Source organism: Carlito syrichta, unplaced genomic scaffold (assembly GCF_000164805.1).
Source record: "Carlito syrichta isolate Samal-C Ts95f unplaced genomic scaffold, Tarsius_syrichta-2.0.1 Scaffold287800, whole genome shotgun sequence".
NCBI lineage: Eukaryota > Metazoa > Chordata > Mammalia > Primates > Tarsiidae > Carlito > Carlito syrichta.
The window spans coordinates 294,336-317,753 of record NW_007231896.1 but is presented as its reverse complement, the minus strand read 5'-3'; the positions used below and the strand labels follow the sequence as shown (position 1 = coordinate 317,753).

At 37.3% G+C, this 23,418-nt stretch overlaps 1 protein-coding gene across 1 annotated transcript in view; it reads left to right on the top strand.

The window, feature by feature from the left end:
- The window catches only part of FYB2 (FYN binding protein 2), a 77,739-nt gene that overhangs the window by 46,920 nt on the left and 7,401 nt on the right, over positions 1-23,418 (top strand). The window contains 7 exon segments of the mRNA XM_008053055.2: positions 7,663-7,762; positions 7,849-7,889; positions 10,079-10,142; positions 11,205-11,303; positions 13,399-13,427; positions 15,262-15,322; positions 22,091-22,177. Of these exon segments, the coding sequence (XP_008051246.1) occupies positions 7,663-7,762; positions 7,849-7,889; positions 10,079-10,142; positions 11,205-11,303; positions 13,399-13,427; positions 15,262-15,322; positions 22,091-22,177 (481 nt within the window).

The window sequence follows — 23,418 nt, the reverse complement described above, 5'->3', positions numbered from 1 at the left end:
CAACAGACACATGAAAAAGTGCTTAGCCTCACTCATCATCAGAGAAATGCAAATCAAAACATTGAGATACCACCTAACCCCAGTAAGAATGCCCATCATTAATAAAACAAACAACAGATGTGAGGATGTGGAGAAAAAGGAACGCTTCTACACTACTTGTGGGAATGCAAACTAGTGCAGACTCTTTGGAAGACAGTGTGGTGATTTCTGAAAGAACTAGAAATTGACCCTCCATATGACCCAGCAATCCCTCTGTTGGGAATATACCCAGAGGAACTCAAATCATTCTACAAAAAGAACCTGCACACGTATGTTTGTTGCAGTTCTATTCACAATAGCAAAAACATGGAACAACCATGCTTCCCATCGAAGCTAGACTGGATTTTTTAAAAAATGTGGTCCATATGCACAATGGAATATTATGCAGCCATAAAGAAGGACAAACATATGGACTTCACAGCAACTTGGATGGATTTAGAGTTGATCATACTAAGTAAGTGATCTATCACAGAAACAAAGACCAGAATACTATATGTTCTCACTCATAAGCAGAGTACCATATGTTCTCACTCATAAGCGGACCTTGAACAATTATCATAATACTATAAGAAAGGGATTGGCAGTAGTGGGAAACTGTCAGGGGGGTGGGTAGGATTGGCGGTTGAGGGAAACTGCCAGGGGAGGGAGGGGCACACCTGCATAATCCACGTTTGCATACCTAACCCTGAATTGTACCCTACATCTTTAAAATATAATTAATTAATTAATTAATAAACAGGCATACAGAATGTGTACAGAGAATCACCATTTAAAAAAATTTGAAGAAGAAAAAATAATAATTGATAAATTGTTATAAAATCCAATGGTTGAATTATAAATCACATTACCTATCCCTAAAGAGAAAATTAGTGAACTAAATGAGAAACCTAAATGTGGACAAGATTAGGGGATGGAAAAAAGATGAATCTAAATAAATTATTTAAAATTTACTCCACAGTGGAAAAATGATTTTAAAAATGAAAGAGGACAAGAGTCGTGAAGACTAGAATGAAAAGACTTAAAATAGCAAAATAACAATCAAATCAGAATCCCATAAAAGAACACTAGAAGAGATGGGAAAGAGGAAATACATAGATAAAACATATAATATCTGAGAATTTTTCAAAATTATTGAGAGAGATAAATGTGCAGATCTAGGAAGTCTAAAGCTCTTAAGTAGGATAAATGAAATCCACAACTAACTGTAGAAACTGAAGAACATAACAGAATAAGGCCTTAAAAGCAGATAAAGGGAGACAAGTCACCCACGAAGAAACAACAGAGTCCTGACCGCTGAGTTCTCAGCAGGAGTTTGTACCTAGAATACAATTCTGCTGAAAGATATTCGACATCTACTCAGAATGTTATGCCACATAAAAATGCCTTTTAAGAATGAAGGAAGCCGGGCTCGGTGGCTCAGCCTGTAATCCCGTGCCTTTGGGAGGCTGAGGTGAGTGGACTGCCTGAGCCCGTGGGTTCGAGACCCGCCTGGGCAGCGAGACCTCATCTCTACAATAAATCAAAAAATCAGCTGGGCGTGGTAGCGCATGCCTGTAATTCCGGCTACTCAGAAGGTTGAGGCGGAAGGAGCACCGGAGCCCAGCAGATCGAGGCTGCGGTGGCCGGGAGCGGCCACTGCATTCCAGTCTGGGTGACAGAGTGAGACTCCAACTCAAAAAAAAAAAAAAGAATGAAGGAAAACTTATTTCCATACAAATAAAAATTGGAAGATTTTATTACCCAAATAAAATGCACTGAAGGAAATTCCTAAGCATGTACTTCAGGCAGCAGGAAAATAATCATAGTTAGAAATTATTGGGTGCAAGAAAGAAAGCCAAGTAAAAATATCAACTGAATAAAATAATAATGCCAAATGGGAACTCTAAAATATTATTAAAAATTGAGTATTCATAGTACATATATTGGGATGGTGATTAAATGAGTTCAAGCATTCTAAGGTTTTTAATTGAGTAGAGAGTAACAGTATTGATTTGCTTTAGCCTTAAAAGAGTTAGAAGAGCTAGGATATAGCCATTAAAAGAGTGAGAAAGCAAGTCACTGAGTGGGAGATGATATTTGCATCATATATATATTTATATATGTCAAAAATATATATTTCAAATATATATATGGGTATGTAGTTTTACTAGTACTGACTCTATCCCCTGTTCTAGAGGTGAGTTTATGACACAGGCTAGACCAATCAAAGCATCATATCATATATATATATACATATGTGTGTGTGTATATATCTCCAATAAAGAATTCCTATTTGGAATATATAAATTTGCTATGAACATCTTATATTCAGAAAATATAAAATAGGCAATCAAAAAAAATAACGACATTTCAAAAATACTGAACAGTCACTTCACCAAAGACAATATCCAAAAGGAAAATATACTAAGAAAGCTCAACATCATTAACTCTCAGGGAAATGCAAATGAAACCTACAATGTAATGTTATTACCTGCCCATCAAATTGACTATGATAAAAAAGATTTAAAATATCAAGTTTAATGAAGGTATGGAGCAACTGAAACTCTCAGACACTGTGGGGATTGTAAGTTGGGACAATCATTTTGGAAAACTGGTGGTATCAAGGCCAAATATATGCCAATTCTATGGTCTAGCAATCTCAGGCCTATGTATACACCCAGTATACATGTATAATTTAATTCACCAAAATATAGATACAAGATATTCATAGCAAAACTTTTTATAATAGCCCCAAACTGTCCAAATGCGCATTAAAAATTGACTAGAGCCGGACTCGGTGGCTCAACCTGTAATCCCGCGCCTTTGGGAGGCTGAAGTGAGTGGATTGCCTGAGCCTGCGGGTTCGAGACCCGCCTGGGCAGTGAGACCTCATCTCTACAATAAATCAAAAAATCAGCCGGGCGTGGTAGCGCATGCCTGTAACTCTGGCTACTTGGAAGGGTGAGGCAGAAGGAGCGCCGGAGCCCAGCAGATAGAGACTGCGGTGGCCAGGAGCGACCACTGCATTCCAGTCTGGGCGACAGAGTGAGACTCCAACTCAAAAAAAAAAAAAAATTGACTAGATAAATCAATGTTAGCATGCTGACACAATGAAATAAAATCATGGAAATGTAAAAATTTAAAACAATTTGTAACAATATGAATGAATCTCACACAAATGATATTGAATAAAAATAGGTGACATCGAAGAATACATATTGAATGATTCTACTAATATAAAGTCTAAAAATGAGCACCTCTGATATTAGAAGTCAGAATAGTGGTTACCATTGTGGGTAGCTATTAAAAGACAGACATAGCACATATCTCTTCCAAACAAATCCAGAATTAAAAAAAAAGAATGAAGAAAAGAGAAGGATCTTCAGGTAAAGTTTTTTTAAATGGACTGAATAAAAATATGTAATAAGAGTGTAGATATAATAAAGTTTAAAATATCAGTAAACACTGTAAATATAACACAACAAATGCACTAGTTAGAAGATACATGCATTCAAGCAAAATAAACTATCAAGAGAGTAGGGAGACAGCCCACAGAATGGGAAAAAATAGGAACTCATACATGACAAAAGGAAAAAAACCAACCCCATTAAAAAGTGAACAAAAGACATGAATAGATACTTCTCAAAAGAAGACATACCAGCAGCCAACGAACCCATGAAAAAATTCTCAGCCTCACTAATCAATCATCAAAGAAATGCACATCAGAACCACACTGAGATACCACCTAACTCCAGTAAGAATGACCATCATTAATAAAACAAAAAAAAATAACAGGCTGTCGGGATGTAGAAAAGGAAATGCTTCTACGCTGTTGATGGGAGGGCAGACTAGTTCAACCTCTATGGAAAACAGCGTGGCAATTGCTAAAAGAACTAGGCATTGATCTTCCATATGACCGAGCAATCCCCCTTCTGGGAATATACCTGGAGGAACTTAAATCACTCTACAAAAAAGATACCTGCACGCTCTGTTTATTGCAACACTATTTACAATTGCAAAAACATGGAACCAAGCATGCTGCTCATTGAAACTGAACTGGATTTTTAAAAATGTGATACATATACATGATGGAATATCATGAAGCCATAAAGAAGAACAAAATTACGGACTTTACAGCAACTTGGATGGATTTAGAATCTATAATATTCAGTGATTTATCACAGGAACAAAGAACTGAGTACCACATGTTCTCACTCATAAATGCACCCTGAACATTTGCCATAATACTACAAGAAAGGAATTGGCAGTATCTGGAAACTGCCAGGGGAGGGAAGGGGGGGCACGTAAAATCAATAAGTGTAACTAATCTCAAACCAGGCGAGGTGGGGACCAAAGGGAGGCCCAGACTTTACCTGTATGATGACCACTTGTATACTTAATCCTGAATTGTACTCCACATCTTTAAAACAAAAATAAATTAAAAGAAGATGCATGCACTCAAATTATTCAATATTTTTAAAATATTTCAGTGCCTTTTATGTGCCCAGCACTGTTCTAGGTACTAGGGTATAGCAGTAGCCAAAACAGACAAAAATTCTCGTCCTCGTGGAGGTTACTTTCTGATCAGAGCAGACAGACAATAAATGTATGAACAATAAAATAACCACAGTGTGGAATGGTAGTAAATATTATGAATAAAAGACAATGAAAGATAATTAGAGAGGCAGATGGAGGTGGTAGAAATTACAGTTTTCATGTACTCATGGCTGACCTCATAGATCTTAAGTAGTTGAGGATCAGAGTCGTTTGTGTGCCTGGGATAGAATGACCTAGGAAGAGGGGAGAAAAGCCCTGAGTCAGGAGCCTGCCAGACATGTTGGTGGAACATCAAGGAGGCTAGTATGACTAGAGCAGAGAGGCTGAAGAAGAGAATTGTAGGAGGTGAGCAGAGATATAACAAGGGGTTTTTGTAGACCATTGCAAGAACTTTAGCATTTACTATAAATGGTATTTTAAAAGCCACTAGAAGCTTACGAGTACAAGAAAAGCATGCAGAACCAAAGCCAAAGGACTCTATACAATACACCAGATGGATACCTCCTCAAAGGGGGAAACAATCTCATCCAAATGAAAGCAAGTTCAAAAAACAAGAAGGAGAGAGAGCTTATCTAGATAAAAAAGAACCAGAGAAATAACTCCAAAAGTATGAAAAAACAGAATGTTAGAAATTCCCAAAGAGGTACAATAACTCTCCAGCAATGGGCCTTAATCAAATGAAATCTTTGACATATTAGATAAAGAATTCAAAATATTGATTTTTTAAAAGCCCAGTGAATGAGATCAAAGAGAAAGCTGAAAACCAGTATAATGAAATCAGTAAAATAATTCAGGTTATGAAAGAAGAAATAGACATCATAAAACACACACACATATACAAAGAACTTCTGGAAATGAAAAATTAATTGATGCAATTACAGTTGAAAGTTTAGACAATAGGCTAGATCAAATGGAAGGAAGAATTTCAGAGCTAGAAGACAGATTTTTCAAATTAAGTCGGACAAAAATAAAAACAAAATAATTTTCACATAGCCTTGAGAAACATGAGATTATGTAAAGCACCCAAACCTACAAAGTACTGGCATTCCAGAGGGAGAAGAAGATAAAGTGAAAAGAATGGAAAAGTTATTCGAGGAAATAATTCAAGAAAACTTCCTTGGTCTTGGGAGAGATTTAGGTATCTAGATGCAAGAAAGTCAGAAAACTTCTAGAAGATGTATTGCAAGAAGAACTTCACCAAGGCATATAGTCATCAGACAATCCAAGGAAAAGATTAATAAGGAAAAAAATCCTAAGAGCCACAAGGAGGTGTCTAATCAAATAATCTATAAAGAAAATCCCATCAGCCTAACAATGGACTTCTCAGCAGAAACTCTACAAACCAGAAGAGATTAGAAGCCTATTTTTAGCTTCCTTGGAGGAAAACAAACAAAAAAGTATCAGCCAAGAATTTTATATCCTGCAAAACTACGTTTCATAAATAAAGGAGAGAAAGTCTTTCCCAAACAGATGCTAAGGGAATTCATCACCTCTAAACCAACCCTCAAGAAATGCTCAAAGGAGTTCTAAACATGGAAACAAATAACAATACTCACCGTCATAAACAGTCACATAAGCACAAAATTCACAGATCCTTTAAAGCAATTACACAATTGAAACCCCACCAAGGCAGTGATCTGACTCACATTTTAAAAAATCATTTGGGCTGCTGTTTTAAAAATAGAATTTAGGATAAATCAGGGAAACCTGTTAGGAGTTTATTGCAATAATTTAGGTGAGAGATGATGGTAGTTTGGAGAAGGGTACCATGGTAGAGTTGTTGAAATATGTTTGGATTGAGCATATTATTTGATAGAAGTTGACAGATGGCTGTGGATTGGAGGTAAGATATGAGAGAGAAACAAATCAAGAAAGTCTCCAAGGTTCTGGGCCCGAGCAACAAACAGAAAGAACAAAATTGTCCCTTTTACTTAGATTGAATAGACTTCAGGAGGAGTAAACTTGCAGAAATAAATTATGAGTTTGGTTTTGAATGTAATATGTTTAGACAACCAAATGGAAAGGGTGTGAAGGCTGATGGAGTATCGGGAATTCATGAGAAAGGTCTAAATTGGAGATGTAAATTTGAGAGTTGTCAGTGTTTTTGAAATGAAGTCATAAACTTTTGCATTTGCCTCAGCCAAAAAAGATTGAGAAAAGGGGAAGGAAAAAAAATAAGTCCCAAACTAAGAATTTCACAACTGTCTGTTCAGCATCTTTGTTTTGTTTTGGAAAAATTTACTGATAACTCCTTGAGGAAAAAAAAAAGTACTTTATGCCTCTTGGATCTGACATTCACTGAGATGGCTTGGGGACTACATGCTAATTGACTTCTTGTGAGAAGATAAAATCTTGTTTCCTGTTTCATTTAATTAGTAGATTCAAGTTAATTTTCTTGTTTATTTCTCAAACATATTACTTCCTATTTCTGATTCATGTCTGAACATGTTTATGAATTATCCATATCCTAAATATTAACCTATGCCAACTGACAAAGAGGTGGCCATTTTAGAGTTATGACAAGTTTACAGCTCTGTGAAGTAAATCAGCACCTACATTTAGCTACTAGTGCAAACAATCCCCATACAGTTTTCAACTGGCACACTATCTCCTCACTAATTCCCTCATTAATGAATGATGCATGTTGGCATGTGCTCAATTAACTTGTCTAAGATATTTTGCTTTAAGAATAAAATGCCACAGAATAAAGTTACCTTGATGTAGAGAGAAAAGCCCCAGGGCTCTACCCTTCAACATTTGAGGTCAGGAAATAAAGGAAGAACCATCAAGAAAAAAAGGAGTTACTGGTTTACTTGGTAAACCATAATCATAAATATGTATTTCATCCTTGCCACAATCACATAAGAGTCGTTGTTATGATCATTATTCCCAACTTCAGAGAATCATAACTGAGACTCTGCAACGTGGCTTGTGCGAGGATCATACATACCACCGTTATAATCCAGTTTTAGTTCATTTAATTGATCTTTCCTATTCTTACCTCCATTGCCAGTGATTGTATGAAGGCATTCATGATAGTAGCTGATGAGATGTTCTTCGGGGGGGCATGTTCTGTTTTCCTTACAGGTGAGTATGTGAAAGCTTTAGACACAGTTAAAGAAACCCAAGAACCAAGTTGCATCTCAGAGGAGAATTATGATGATGTTGAGTACCCCAGAAAAGAGGTGTAAGTACATTCCAGCCTTTGAGCAAGATACATGTGGCAAGACTTTGAAAGGTACAGAAATGGTCTTTGTATCTTTTCTCCCACAGACGGAAGTTGGACTTCCCTAATTCATTTGCCTCAGATAGAGGTAAGTATAGGAAGACATTTCTGAAATGGCCGGTAGAAATTGCAGAGTGTTTCTATGACTGATTGGTGAGAAGGTATCTTTTATTTATATGCATTTTTAATCATACCAATTGGGTGCAGTGATGGTTAGCTAAGAGAAGTGATACCAAAGTATGTGCTAATAAATGCATTTAGAATTGGGAAAATGAAGATGCTGGTAAGAGTATTCTTATGGTGAAAGCAACTTCACTGTGAATTTGCTTCTTTCTTGATCTTTTCGCAAGTCTGATTATAGGAATGTTTTCACTTAAAACACTTTCATGGCTTCTCAGTACTTGTAAGATTGACTTCAGCATGATCTAGAGGCCTTGACTGTTCTGCCCTGCTTAGCTCTGCTGCCTCATCTCACACTGTACCCAGTCTTCACATCCGAGATTCAGTCATGCTGACCTTCTTTTCGCTTCTATTAACATAATGTGTTGGCCGGGCTCAGTGGCTCAGCCTGTAATCCCAGCCCTTTGGGAGGCTGAGGCGAGCAGATTGCCTGAGCCCACGGGTTCTCAGTCTGGGTAACTTAGTGAGACCTTGTCTCTACAATAAATCAAAAAAATTAGCTGGGCGTGGTAGCGTGCGCCTGTATTTCCGGCTACTTGGGAGGCTGAGGCAGAGGATTTTATATATATAATGTGCTGAGCTCCCACCACAGAGTGTTTTTCCTGTGCTACACCCTTCCCTCTTCCAGAATGCTCTTCTTCCCTGGGTGCCTTCGCTTAACTGACTCTCAATCATCTGATCTTAGCTCCATCATTATTCTCCCAGGGAGTATTCTCCTTGGTGTACATTCTCACAGTATCACTGAGCTGTTTTTCAACTTGTCACAGTTGTAATTTTATATTTGTGTGATTCTTTGATTTAATAACTGTCTCCCCTCCTAAAGTATTACCTTCTTTATGCATACCACTTGTCACAGCTCCTAGCATAATGCCAGATACATACAAGATACTCAAGAAATACCTGTTGAATGAATTAATTAATTAATGAAAAAGTAATGGGGAAATGTTGGTCCAAGGACAGAAAATTTCAGACAGGAGGAATACATTCAGGAGATCTGTTGTACAACATAGTGGTTATAGTTCATAACAAGTGTATTATATACGTAGAAGGTGCTGAGAGAGTAGATTTTAAAGGTTCTCACCACAAAAAAAAAGTGTATAAGGTAACAGATATGCTACTTAACTGGATTTAGTCATTCTGCTTTGTATACAATTATCAAAACATCATATTATATATCATAAATATATACAAATGTTATTCCTCAGTTACAAAAGAATAAAATAAATTTAAGAAAAAGTAATGGAGGAGGGATAAGCAAATTTGCTCCAGTTGGTTTTGTTCTTAGAAGTCTAGAATACTAAGAAGAACAAAATAACTTTAAAGATAATTAAAGTTAGTAACCTCATTTAAAAAAAAAACTGAGACAGAGATATTAAATGACTATAATAAGCTCATTGTGTGTTGGAATAGAGGTTTTTGTTGTTGTTGTTGTTGTTGTTTAGAGACAGGATTCACCATGTCACCCAAGCTGATTTCGAACTCCTGGGCTCAAGTGATTCTCCTGCCTCAGCCTCCCAAAGCGCTAGGGTTACAGGTGTAAACCATCATGCCTAGCCCAAAGTCAAGTTTTGAGCCTAATGTTTCTGTCCCTTATTCCGGTGTTCTTTCTGTTAGAGTCTGTCGTCAGGATTGAATCAAAGTATGTCTGTGTATAGTAAGCTTACGTGCTAGACTAGGCTAAAACCATTTTGTGAAGAGACAGATTAGTCAAAATATATCTGGTTTTCCATTGTTTCCCCAGAACTCAGCACAATGTGTGATGCTTAATATTTAAGACTCTGATGGTTATGTATTAAATATTAGGAAGGAGGAAGAGTGGAAGGAAATAATCTATTGAACCAAACTTTCTTTGACTAAATCAGGTCAGACTTGGAATCAGGGTGGAAGAAAAGTCTTAATTTTCATACATACTTTTATAGAGGTTTAAGTGTTTTTACTGTATGCTTTTAAAAACGTGCATAAGTTTCAAAGAAAACCACTTAACAAAAGAAAGCTGAAGGTACTTAACGTCTAATAGGTCTTTAATAATTTTTATTAAGTGTGAATCTGAACTATTGCCACTATAATGAATGAAAGTAGGGGTTTTTTTTATTTCAGAAAAAAATAGTGATGAAATATATGAAGATGTCTATAAAACAAAGCGCAACTACCCCAAAATAGAGTGAGTTTCTCTCATTCTTGACTTTGTAGGTTAATGATATTTCCTGTTAGTCTAGTAAAATGATAGTTTAAGAAATGACCCTCCCTACCCCCACCGTCATCCTTTAGGAAGTATTTGCACAGAGTGGTGATAAGTTATTGTAATACTTCATTTTGATCCATAGGATACTTTTAGCTGTGTACAATCATATGCTATACATTTTAAATCACATTGCTTTCTTCTTTTTAGAAATATGCATTTCCCAGAGTAGAAGATTTTGATTTTGTGCTAGGAAATATATGAGAAAGGAGAAGTAAATATCAATAAAACTTGCTTCAATTCTGTAGTTGCTTCTTTAGAAACAAACCAATGGTTGTGAATGACCTGTGTCTTTACAAATTAATGAGGCAGTTTCTGAGATTTGGGCTTACTTTAATATCCAGTAATTTTGTGTTATCAAGAAGAATGGTTGTTCAAGTGAACATTATTCATTAAGTTCAGTGATGAAGGACACTTTGTGGAAAGGAAAACAGCAATAATCAAAAGCAAAAGGTTTAAGGGTTAGAGGGGAAAGAGAAAACCTGAGCTAGGCATGCTGGGTGAGATGATGTGGGTGTATCATGTCCTCCATTGCCACCTAAAAAACCCAAAAGGATTTTTGAAAGATTCATAATCATCAACTGGGCAATCAATATATCACCCCTGTTACGTTATTAGTAAGTTACAAATCGGTGATATGAATTTCAGGATCCAGGAATTTCTCTAATATATTTCTAGTAGTTCATAAACTGAGTTGTTTTTTCTCTTCTAAAGGAAAGACATTGCTTCATAAATTTGCAAAATAGAGACTATTTGGAACACTGAAAATTTGTATTGAAATATAATTACTCCCTTCATAGTTGACTGGGACTGGTATGTGCTACGTCATATCAAATTTAAACAAAGAAGCTTAGAATTTGAAAAAGTATGTTCTTGCTCTTCCCTGAGTGGGATGTGTTTGGAAATGAGACTGAAGTCTCTGGTCCTTCCATCACTAATGTTCTCTCAAACACCATGTTATTTATATCCTCTGACTCCTCTTAGATTAGATGGAAAAGAAGCACTGAAAAAACTGCAGCAATTTTTCAAGAAAGAAAATAATATATTTAAAATGAAGAAAACCAAGTCAAAAGAAAACATAAGGTAAAAAGTTCCTTTTTATCCCTCTTTCCATGAGGGGATTAGCAGCGCCAGCCTGGTAGATACACAGGATGATGTTCTCCATCTAATTCTCAGCAACAGTGAAGAGGCTATCAGACACTGAAACCAAGGGCCTGATCATCACATTTCCTCTTTGCAAATCTAGCACCTACAGATACTCATTAATGAGCAAGTAGCATGAATCTTTTGGGGAAAAAAAAACAAAACAAAACAAAATGAGGAGACAATGTTCTAAGCAAGAATAGAGGGAAAGTCTTAACCAAGCAAAATCCTAAAGTAATACTTTCCTCCTCATTCTTGGCATCTATTCCTAATGTTATCCCTAAGCATTATGTCGTTAGTTATGCCCTTTTATGTTTTTTGAGCCCCACAAGTTCCAGTGGTTTATATTTGTTTACAATTCCATATTAATTTGTCTTCCTTGAGAGCAGTGATGTGTTAAGTGGGAAGATAACTGAATGATTTGTATATTTCAAAGTCTTAGACCTGGAATTGACCCTTTGAGATAACCTAGACTAATTGCCAATCTTTTGGGAGGCTCCAAATTCACCAACCATTAAAAAAAAAGTTGGGGGGAAACCTGGACTTCAGATTCTAGTTCCATTTCTGCCATTTATTCAATAGGCAGCCATGAGATTATCACTTCCTTTTTGTACCCATAGGGTCCCAATCGTATCTTGCATACTATGGAAGGGGGACTGGGTAGTCTCTGAAGAGACACTTCACTCTCTAACAGATAGATAGAGCTTATATAGATATGGATACAGATACACAGTTGCTCCTCAGCTTACATTGGTATTCAGTCCTGATTAATCTATTGTAACCTGAAAATATCTTAAGTTGAAAACGTGCTAAATACACCTAACCTACTTGGCATCATAGCTTAGCCTAGCCCACCTTAAACATGCTCAGAACACTTAAATCAGCCTGTAGTTGGGTAAAATCATCTAACACAAAGTCTATTTGATAATAAAGTGCTGAATATCTCATGTAATTTATCGAATACTGTACTGAAAGTGAAAATAGAATGGTTGCATGGGTATTTGGCGTATGGTTTCTGGTGAATGTGTTTGCTTTTGAATCACTGTAGTAAAAAAATCCTAAATTGACCCCTTATAAGTCAGGAAGCATTGATATAAGTATACAGATATAGATCTGTATTTTGTTAGGGCAGGGAACAGCAAAATAATTTACCCAAAAAAATTGCCTATGTTGAGATGGAATTACATTATTCTACCCTGAGATTTTTTAAAATATAAAGCCTCAAAGTTGTGTGATTTTTAAATCCAGTTGCCTGTAGGGTCTAGATCTATCATAAGACTACATGGGATTTACAAATTGTAGTCCTGACTGTGGAAGAAGGAGTTTACCTCCTGTGGTCAGAGACCTTATGCACAAGGCAGACCCTGACCGTAGCAGGTTAGAAGTTTTCTGAGAGAAAATTAATTAGCATAATAACCAATAGTCCCTTAATGTTTCATCCAGATGAGAACACTGATGTTTTAAAGATGCAAATCTGTTTTCCTTTTTCTTAAAACTGTCCAGTGACTCCATATGACTTTTAGAACAAGTTTCCAGTTCGTTTTCATAGCAAGTAACTATTTCATGACTGCCCCTATACTACTTTTCTAGCTCCGTCTCTCACTAAAATTTACTCTCACCCCATGAGCATAACCTATAGATCTCAGCCTCTGCCATGGCAGCTCATGCTTCCTTGCTTTGTACAGTTGTTTCCTTGGTGTGGAATGCACCTGCCCTCCCACAATTTTCAGTAGTTATCAAAGTTTTAATTTTCCCGCAAAGTTTGGTCAAATAGTATGCCTTCTGGGATGCCTTTCCTGAACCTGTCTTCCCAAACCTGGGTTATCTGTCTCGCCTCTGTGTTCCCATAACATCTTGTGTATATCTTGTGACATTAGTCATCTTACTGAGAAACCCTTTTACTTGGAGTCAGAGATGCCCAGGATAAGAAGTGAAATCTAAAGTCATCAATATGTTATTTGAGATGGATTAGCTAATCTTCCTGAACATGGCTTTTTTCTCCCTTAACTCTCTTGTGTCTTTTATCAATCAACAGTGCATTTTCCACTTCTCTGCCTAATTTAGGTAAGTGATATTTGCTTATTGCTAACCAAAAGTACTCAGTATTGGTATATTCATTCAAGGGAAGGGAAAGAAGAGTGGTAATCCTGCATCCCCACATTTACTGAAAAATCGAATAAGCAAAGTCAAAGAAGCTATTTTAAATAGCAGTATTTGTTTTTTAATTGGGGATGGGGAAAATGAGTAACATTTCTCAAGTACCTACTATATACCATGCCCTGTGGCTGATGTTTTCCTCTTAAAATTCCAGAGAAATAAAAGTTTTCATCCCTTTTCAGGGACCCTCTAGGACCCACATCCATATTTAAATGACCTGGGATTTGTAACCAAGTCTGTCTGTGAAACTCATGTATTTTTTATTATACTGTACATCCTTTTGAAGGATCTGACAGTCAGATCACCCTAATTAAGACATAGTAAGTTGAATATGATCACATTGCAGCCTGCACATTGATCAAATAAAGAATGGGTTGTTGGAATATTGTTTGCTTTTCCATGAAAACAATAGTGTAAGCCGGGCTCGGTGGCTCAGCCTGTAATCCCATGCCTTTGGGAGGCTGAGGTGATTGGATTGCCTGAGCCCGCGGGTTCGAGACCCACCTGGGCAGCGAGACCTCATCTCTGCAATAAATCAAAAAATCAGCCGGGCGTGGTAGCGCATGCCTGTAATTCCGGCCACTTGGAAGGCTGAGATGGAAGAATCGCCGGAGCCCAGCAGGTCGAGGCTGCAGTGGCCAGGAACAGCCACTGCACTCCAGTCTGGGCGACAGAGTGAGACTCCAACACCAAAAAAAAAAATTTTTTAATAAAAAAAAATAATGTATAAATAAGTACAGTGTCTGACACATAGTAGGCTCTCATTACAAGTTCAGTACATTGAATTTGTCAATAAAAGAAAGGCATGAATTTTGTTGTTTGTTGTTTTTTGTTTATGGGCACTAACCATGTGGCCTACTTTGATGTCACTCTGACTTGGCAATTGTATATTATATTTCACAATATGAGTTTGCCGAACTAAATAACAAATGAAGATTATATTATATACACTTGGTAAGATCACAGGTCTCCCAACATATCCTTGGTCTGTGTAAAAAAAAAAAAAAGCCAACCTAGAATAGGCATGCATTTTACCTCCACCCAAATTTAAAGGCATTAAATAATTAAAGCAATAAGTAATTATGAATACTTGACTAAGTTATGAATAATTATGCTAGAAGGTCTCAAACTTGTTGAGATGATGAATCACCTGAAGTCATGGAATTCTATGTAGAGTGTCAAGGAATGTGAATATCCTGAATAGAAAATATCTAATTATGATTAGATCATAATTATGATCAGATTCAATGTTTTGCCAGATTATTATAAAGGAGCAATTGTCAATATATGAAATAAAAATTATGGAAGAAAAATCAACATTAATATTCTATTAAACAGTTTTCCCCCCCCCTTGGGAATTAAGAAAAACCCTCTTGTTATTCTAACAGTATAACATCATTGTCCAATTCCAGAAAGATGGGAACCTAGTCTAAAAATGATTCTTTCAGCAACTCATATTTTTCTGAAAGTCTGCATTAAATCAAATTAATATAAATATGTACATGTGTTTGAGATACTAGGGCATCTCACTATTTTTTAATCCCTCAGTTGAATTTCTTCCCAAATGGAGAATCTTTTTGGTCTGTGATCCTTCAGCCTATGTATAGTCTATGATTAGATTTTGATAAAACAGACTTGAGAATGCACCTGGATAATTATGTAATAGTATGTAACTGGGAAAGCCAAGGTTTATATAAACCATACCTAATAATGAACTATTTTCATCCCATCTTGACCCTAGAATTTAGGTCTCAAGAAGTTATTATCTATGATGATGTGGACCTGAGTGAAAAAGAGTCAAAGTAAGTTAATTTACCTAATTGGTAATCCTTGCTGATATTTGATCCATTTCCTGATGCTTTGTTAAATACAATCAGAAAGCCATCTCTTCAGATCCTTGGAGACTGGAAGAAAAAGTCAAATGAGATTTTTCTCCTCACTACGAAGGGAAAAAAATGAATAACATGGATGATCCAACAGTGGTGGGTGATTCAAAAGGTATCAGAGTTTTGGAATCTGTCTCTGTTCCTTATCTTTAAATTGAGAGTCTTGAAACTCATTTCAACACATTTATTTAATAACCTCCCATGTCTGAGACAACATGGAAGATCACAAGCACTATTGGACAGAACCTCTGTATTCAAGGAGTAAATATCTATAATCTCTCAAAAAGGAAACCATCCTTAAGCTCGATGCCCTTTCTAGTCACTTGTTATTTATTATTTTCCTCTTGACCAAATGGCTAAATATAAAGGTCTCCTCTGCACATCTTCAATTCAACTTTCCCTGCTTACTGCATTTTAGTTCTCTTCCTATCATACTAGTAAACCTATTTTTGGTAGGTCACTAGTAACTCCTTTGTTGAATTCAGTGGATACTTTTAAGTTCCTATTTTGCTTGGCTCCTCTGTAAATATCATACTGTTGACCATCTACCAAAGGAAAAAAATATACTAACTTTTCCCTCAGTTTCCATGTTATCATTATTTCACTTTTTAAATTTAATTTTTTTAAAAAATGGTATATAATAATTGTACCCATTTATTGAGTACATGGTGATGTTTCAATACATATAATGTATAGTGATCAGATTAGAGTAATTAGCATATCTATCATCTCAAATATTTGCCATTTCTTTGTGTTGAGAACATTCATACCCTCTTTCTAGCTGTTTGAAACTATATAATATATATGGTTAACAATAGTTATCCTACAGTGGCATACAACACTGGAACTTATTCCTGTTACGTAGCTGAAATTTTGTATTCTTAAATATCTCAGGCTGGGTGCAGTCTCATACCTGTAATCCCAGCACTTTGGGAGGCCAATGTGGGAGGATCACTTGAGGCCAAGGAGTTCAAGACCAGTCTGGGCAACATAGTGAGTCCCTGTCCCTACAAAAAATAAAAACATCTGGACATGGTGGTACACACCTATAGTCTCAGCTACTTGGGAGACTGAGGCTGGAGGATCACTTGAGCCCAGGAATTTGAGGTTACAGTAAATTATAATTACACTACTGAATACAGCCTAAATGACAGAGTGAGACCCTGTCTCTAAAAATAAGGCTGGGTACTGGGCTTGGTGACTCAGCCTGTAATCCCAGCACTTGGGAAGCCGAAGCGAGTGGATTGCCTGAGCCTGCAGATTTGAGACCAGCCTGGAAAACTTGACGAGACCTTGTCTCTACAATAAATCAAAAAAGTTAGCTGGGCATAGTAGCATGCGCCTGTAGTTCCAACAACTTGGGAAGTTGAGGCAGAAGGATCACCGGAGCCCAGTAGGTTGATGCTGGGTGGCCATGAGCGTGACACTGCACTCCAGCCTGGGTGACAGAGTGAGATTCCAAGTCAAAAAGATAAAAATAAAAATAAGGCTGGATCTGGTGACTTACTCCTATAATCCTAGCACTTTGGGAGGAGGCTAAGGTGAGAGGATTACTTGAGTCCAGGAGTTCAAAACCAGCCTAGGCAACATAGCAAGACCTTGTCTCTACAAAAATAAAAAAAATTAGCTGGGTATGGTGGCAAATGCCTGTAGTCCCAGCTACTCAAAAAACTGAGGCAGCAGGATCACCTGAGCCCAGAAAATTGAGGCTGCAGTGAGCCATAATTGATCATGCCACTACCCTCCAACTGGGTGACAGTGAGACCCTGACTCAAAATTAAATTAAATTAAATTTTAAATCTCTTATTCTCTTCCCCCTTCCCTCCCCTTTCCAGTATCTAGCACCCTCTGTTCTACTCTACTTCTATGAGATCAACAATTTTTTCAGTCTCCACATGTGAATGAGAACACATGTGGTGTTTAACTTTCTATTCCTGGCTTATTTCACTTGACATAATGACTTCCAGATCTATCTATGTTGCTGCAAATGGAAGCATTTTATTCTTCTTATGGTTGAATAATATTCATATATATATATCACATTTTATATATCTTTCACATTTTCTTTATTCATCTGATATTGGATACCTAGTTTGGTTCCATATTTGGCTATTGTGAATAGTGCTGCAGTAAACATGGGGTGCAGATGTCTCTTTGATATACTGATTTCCTTTCCTTTGGATATCTGCCCAGCAGTTGAATTGCTAGATAATATGGTAGTTCTATTTGTAGCCTTTTGAGGAAACTCCACAATGATCCCCAAAGTGGCTATATTAGTTTATATGCCCACCAACATTGAATAAGAGTTCCCTTTTCTCAAATCATAACTGTATATTCATTGCCTTGGTCCTTTCTCATGGGGAAGAATGAGTGCCAGCCACTTTGAGTCAGCCATCTTGAGGATGTCGTTCCATAAACTTCCATTAGTCCTTCCTCATCTTTGCCTTCTCCTCCTAAGTGGTTGTGTGAAGGTGAGAGAGAGTTCTAATTTATCACTCATCTCTTGAATATTAGTGTTCCTCCCTCAAGTTTTCTATATCAGCTCTCTTTTATTATTCCCTTCTGTTCTTCTTTATTTTAAGAATTGTGGGGTATAAGCAGGGATTTATTACAACTTATGGCTGCATGCAGGTGAAGTTTGGGTTCTAACTGGCCTGCTATCCCCCCATAGTGGACCAGGTACCCAGTGTGGTCCTCTCTCCCCGATAGTGGACCAGGTACCCAGTGTATGCCGTGTGCTCCCTACCTTGCCTCCCTAGCATTGTCTAGTATCTGCTGATCCCACCCTTGTGCTGGTGTGACCTGTAATCAGAGCCCACTTTTGAGTTAGGATATGCAGTATTTGGCTCTTTGTTTCTGTGATAGTACACTTAGTATGATGGTTGCCAGCTACATCCATGTTGCTGTGAAAGCCATGATTTGGTCTTCTTTATGGCTGCTTAACAGTCCATCTTGTATATGTACCACATTTTCCTCTTCTTGAGTTAGCTCATCTATACCCAGGCTTCAATTATAATCACTATGGTGGTGATACCAAAATTCACATTTTAAAATCAGATTTCTCTCCTGTCCTCTAACAAGTTTGCTGGTTAACTCTGTCTGAAACTCAGAATATCTATAAGAATGCATGATGTCATCCCTCCCATCCAAGTCTGATCTTTTCTTCTCATCACTCTGTGTGTGACTGTTTCAATAAATATACTATTAACCAAACCAAAGCCCTAGCTTATCCTTAACTCCACCTCCCCTCATGTCCTGCCCTCCTCACTGCTGTGTTCTGGTAAACTACCAAAGTGTTCCCCCCTCTCTGTTCTCACTGCACAGTCACAATTCAGCCCCTCATTGCTTCTCAACCAGATAACTGTGACAACTCCCCAAATGGCTATGTTACCTCCATTTTAGTTGATTCTCCAAACTTTCTGAACTGCAAATCTAATCATGTCATAAAACCCTGTACCTGCTAGCTTAAAACTGTTGAGTGGTTATCCATGGCTCTCATAATAACGTCCAAAGGGCATTGGAAGAGATAAGATTCATTCATGATCCAGTCCCCGGCAACCTCATAGCCTCATCTGTACTTTCCCCTCACCCACCATTTCTGTGTTTCATCCATACTGCACTACTTGGAACTCCTTGGACTTGACAAGCTTTCCAGAATTTTTAAACCTTCATATTTGTTCCAACATGATTAATAAATTCAACAAGTATTTATTGAGCATATAATATGTGCCTGGCACTGTGCTAGGTGTTGGATATAAAGCAGTGAACAAAACAGACACAATACTTACTCGTCTGACTAGAGAGACAAATAAGTAAATGAAAAATAATGACAATGTGTCTGTAATGACACATTGGAATTTGTCTGCTTCAAAACAGGATATTTTGAGAGGGAATAAACATAGGGTGTGTGTCGGTAGGGGGTTGATACTCATTTTATGGTTGATTGCTGGAATAACCCTTTCTAAGGAGGTGAAAACTTAAGAACAAAGAACGATTCTACCTGTAACACACTTTGTCATACTTTCTCATTATTTAAAACTAAATTCAGATTTTACTTTCCCCAGGAAGCCCTCTCTGATCTTATCTATTTAAGTTAGGTACCCCTTTTTATCAAAACATTTTCCTCATAGTTGTAATGGTCTGCTTCTTGACCATCTTATCTGCTAGACTGGGAACTCCCTGAGGTAGACACTGTAGCTATCAGATCTATAACATGTGGCCTGATACCAAAACATCATTTTTTAAATTAGTTAACAAAGAAAGACCTGCTATAAAAATTTGCAAAAGAATCTGCAAGCTTAGAATAGGTAGCCATTATTGTCATGGAGGAGATCAAAAAAATCTCTGTGCTAAGCTGAAGCAGGAAAGATAAATAACGTTTTGACAGGTGGAGTCTGAGAGCAAAAGGAGAGGAGAGAAAAGGAAGGGGCAGGAGGTAGGGGGCCAACCGTGTAAACGAAAAACACGTGTGTTTGGGAAGTTTTGTTGGACCATAAAGCATATATCAAGAAAGAGGGGGTTACAAATAGCAAATGTAATTTAGTCTAAGATGGAGGAGGGTCCTAAAATCTCAAATTAGAGTAGAGAATGAACATTTCTGTGTGTGTCTGACTTTTTTTGTTTTGTTTTTTGTGTTTTTGTTTTGAGATGAGGTCTCAATATGTTACCCAGCTGGAGTGCAGTGGCTTTTCACAGGCATGATCATAGCCCATTGCAGTCTTGGTTGGACCCTTGGTCTCCCAACAATCCTCCTACCTCAGCCTCCCAAGAAGCTGGGACTACAGGTTCATGCCACTGCACCTGGTTGAATTCTTTTTCTTTGGAGTCAGGGTCTCATTCTGTCACCAAGGCTGAGTACAGTGGCACAATCATGGCTCACTGCAGCCTTGACCCCATGGACTCAGGCAATCCTTCCGCCTCAGCACCCCAGTAGCCGGGACTACAGTTATGAGCCACTCCACTTGGCTACTTTTTTTTTATTTTTTGTGGAGACAAGGTCTTGCTATGTTGCCAGGCTGGTCTTGAATTCCTGGGCTCAAGCAATCCTCCTTCCTCAGCCTCCCAAAGTGCTGGGATTATAGGCGTGAGTTATCATGCCCAGCCTGAGTTCTTTTTCTTAAAATACAAGTAGGTAAAAATAAAAACAAAACAAAACATATATAAGTTGTAAAACCTAGCAAAACAAATTGCCCTGAACTCATCATTCAACTTAAGAACTGGAACACAATCCAATACATTGGACTGTTTCACTTGTACACACCCCCTATCCTTTCCCCCAAGGTAACCACTCTCCTAAATTTTGTTTTCCATTTCCTTGTTCAAAACAAAAATAATTTTATCAAACACAGATGATAAATGTGTTGCTTCATTTGGAATTTGAAAATTATAAATATGGCATGCTGTATACAGAATGCTTCCATTTCTTTATCTTACTAAATAAAATCCATCTTTTTTCCTATATAATTTTGTTTTTTCTTTTTGAGTCAGTCTCACTCTGTTGCCCAGGCTGAAGTATAGTGGCACGCTCACAGTCACCTCAGTGTTGACCTGTTGGACTCAGGCGATCCTTCTGCCTCAGCCTTCCAAGTAACTGGAAATACAGGCAAGCGTTACCACGCCTGGCTAATTTTTTAAAAATTTTATTGTAGAGACAAGGTCTCGCCAAGTTGCCTGGGCTGGTCTCGAACCCCTGGGCTCAGGCAGTCCTCTCATCTCAGCCTCCCAAAGTGCTGGGATTATAAACTTGAGCCACCGCGCTTGAGCTATAATTCATTTTTACTGTTCTATAATTTTCCATTGTGAGTGTGTGTGTATGTGCGCACACACATCACAATTCACTTATCATTCTCTTGTTTATAGGTATTGAAGTAGTTTCTAATTTTTTTCACTTACAAGCAATACTGTCATAGATACTCTTACCCATGTCTCAGGGAATATGTACAATAATTTTTCAAGGAGATACACTTAGAAGGGGAAAGAAATGCAATCTATATGGGGGATGAACATTCATAAGACAATGCCAACTTGCTTTCCAAAATGGTTGCACCCACTTTGATCATCCATTTTGTTCTCTCTTACAAATTCCTTCTTTGTAAAATTTTATGAATGACTACTTTAAAAGACTGGCAATACTGTGAAAAACGATGAGTATGTACAATACCTAACATAAGTCCCCACACACAGGTGCTCAACAAGGATTGTTTCCTTCTGTAATAAATACTTTCTCCCTTCACTGCATCCTCTTCCGCCCAGACCCACTAATGCTAAACACTAGTCAGCTCAGTCTTGTCTCAGGGATTGTATTAGTATTGTTATTCACATTTTAGAGGCAAGGAAACTGAGACCCAGAAAGATGAAATCTGATTATAAGCAGGTCAATTTCTTGCTTCTGGTTTCAAACTTGGATCTTCACAGGTCAGCAAACTATAGCCTGTGGCCAAATATGGTCCGCCACTTGTTTTTGTAAATGAAGTTACAAGAGTAAATGTGAATATTTGCCATGGAAACGATATGACCTGCAAAGCCTAAAATATTTTCTATATGATCTTGTCACAGATTATCAGAATATATTTCTAGAAGACTTTTGGATTTTCTCATAATTGTCCATGAAGCATTGATTGATAGTGCCATAAAGGTTTATTAATTCGCTCTTAATTTACTTACTCAAAATATCTTTCTCTTCAGAGAGAAAGATAAACTGAGAACATGGAAGCCCAAGTTTTTGATACCAAAGGAAAAAAAAGAGAGAAAAGGTACTGAAGAACCAGAAAGGTAGGAATGTGGAACACAGGTGCACTTACATTACAGCTTCTCTGCTGAAATTTATGTCTCTTTCCAGATGTGTGACCTTAGGCAAGTCATTCCTTTTGATTATGGGGTTTCTCACATGCAAAATGAGAATAACAACACCTACTTTATAGCAGCTCAGAAGATTAAAAGAGACAAAGAATATAAAAATGTTAAGTACCACACACATTTATCACCAACATTATCCTCCCTACTTTTCATGGATGGGAAATAGGGAAAGATCTCAAGTCAGCCCTTATGAAAAACTTCCAATCTTCTAGAACTTTTCCCCTATGAAATAGCACTTCAGTAACATACCAATTGGAACTTAAATGTAACTTTGAGAAAAAAGCATAGTGTTAGACTGCTTTCCCTAAAACATAGCTCTAGTAGGACTACAGTTGATGCTAGAATTTAAATAGAGAACATTCTATTGACTCAATGTCTAACCCTCATTCAAATAATTCAGGTTCCCAGGTGGCTGTTGCGGGACATGTTTTTCTGACTCAGACGATTACTTAGTACTATGTGCTCCAGGCTTCTCAATTGCTTGAGCATGGGGCAGGATCAGAGGTACTTTAATAAATATCTTGGGGAAATCCTTGGCTAAATAGTCCCTGAAATGCGAACTCTGTGTAATCCGTCTGCTCTAGGAAACCTCTTAGGGAAGATTACCTCAACAGAAACCAGACAGCTTGAACCAAATCTAGACTCAGGATGGCATAGGATGGCCCTTCTTTTAGACTTGATGTTGTTTATTTTTCTCAAACTGGAAAGATGTATTCAGACTAGAAAAGCAACTTTCTACCTCAGACTTCATTCTTTTACATATGTTTGCATAGAGTAACAACATGGAATTTCAAGGGGGGAAATAGTACATTTTTTATGCCCTCCAAAATATATTTATTGTGTTGATAACTACATATAAGCAACTATAAGTCTTTTTAGGAAACAATTTTCTAGTGCTTTATTTTTTACAGCAAACTGATATAATATATACATTTATTCTTTTTTCTTTTATTTTTTATTTTAAAGATGTGGAGTAAAATTCAGGGTTAGGTATACAAATGTTCATTATGCAGGTACCCTTGTTGATGAGGCGTGCCCTTCCCTACCCTGGCAGTTTCCCTCAACTGCCAATCCCACCCTCCTTCCCTGGCAGTTTCCCATTACTGCCAATCCCTTTCTTATATGATATAATTGTTCAAGGTCCACTTATGAGTGAG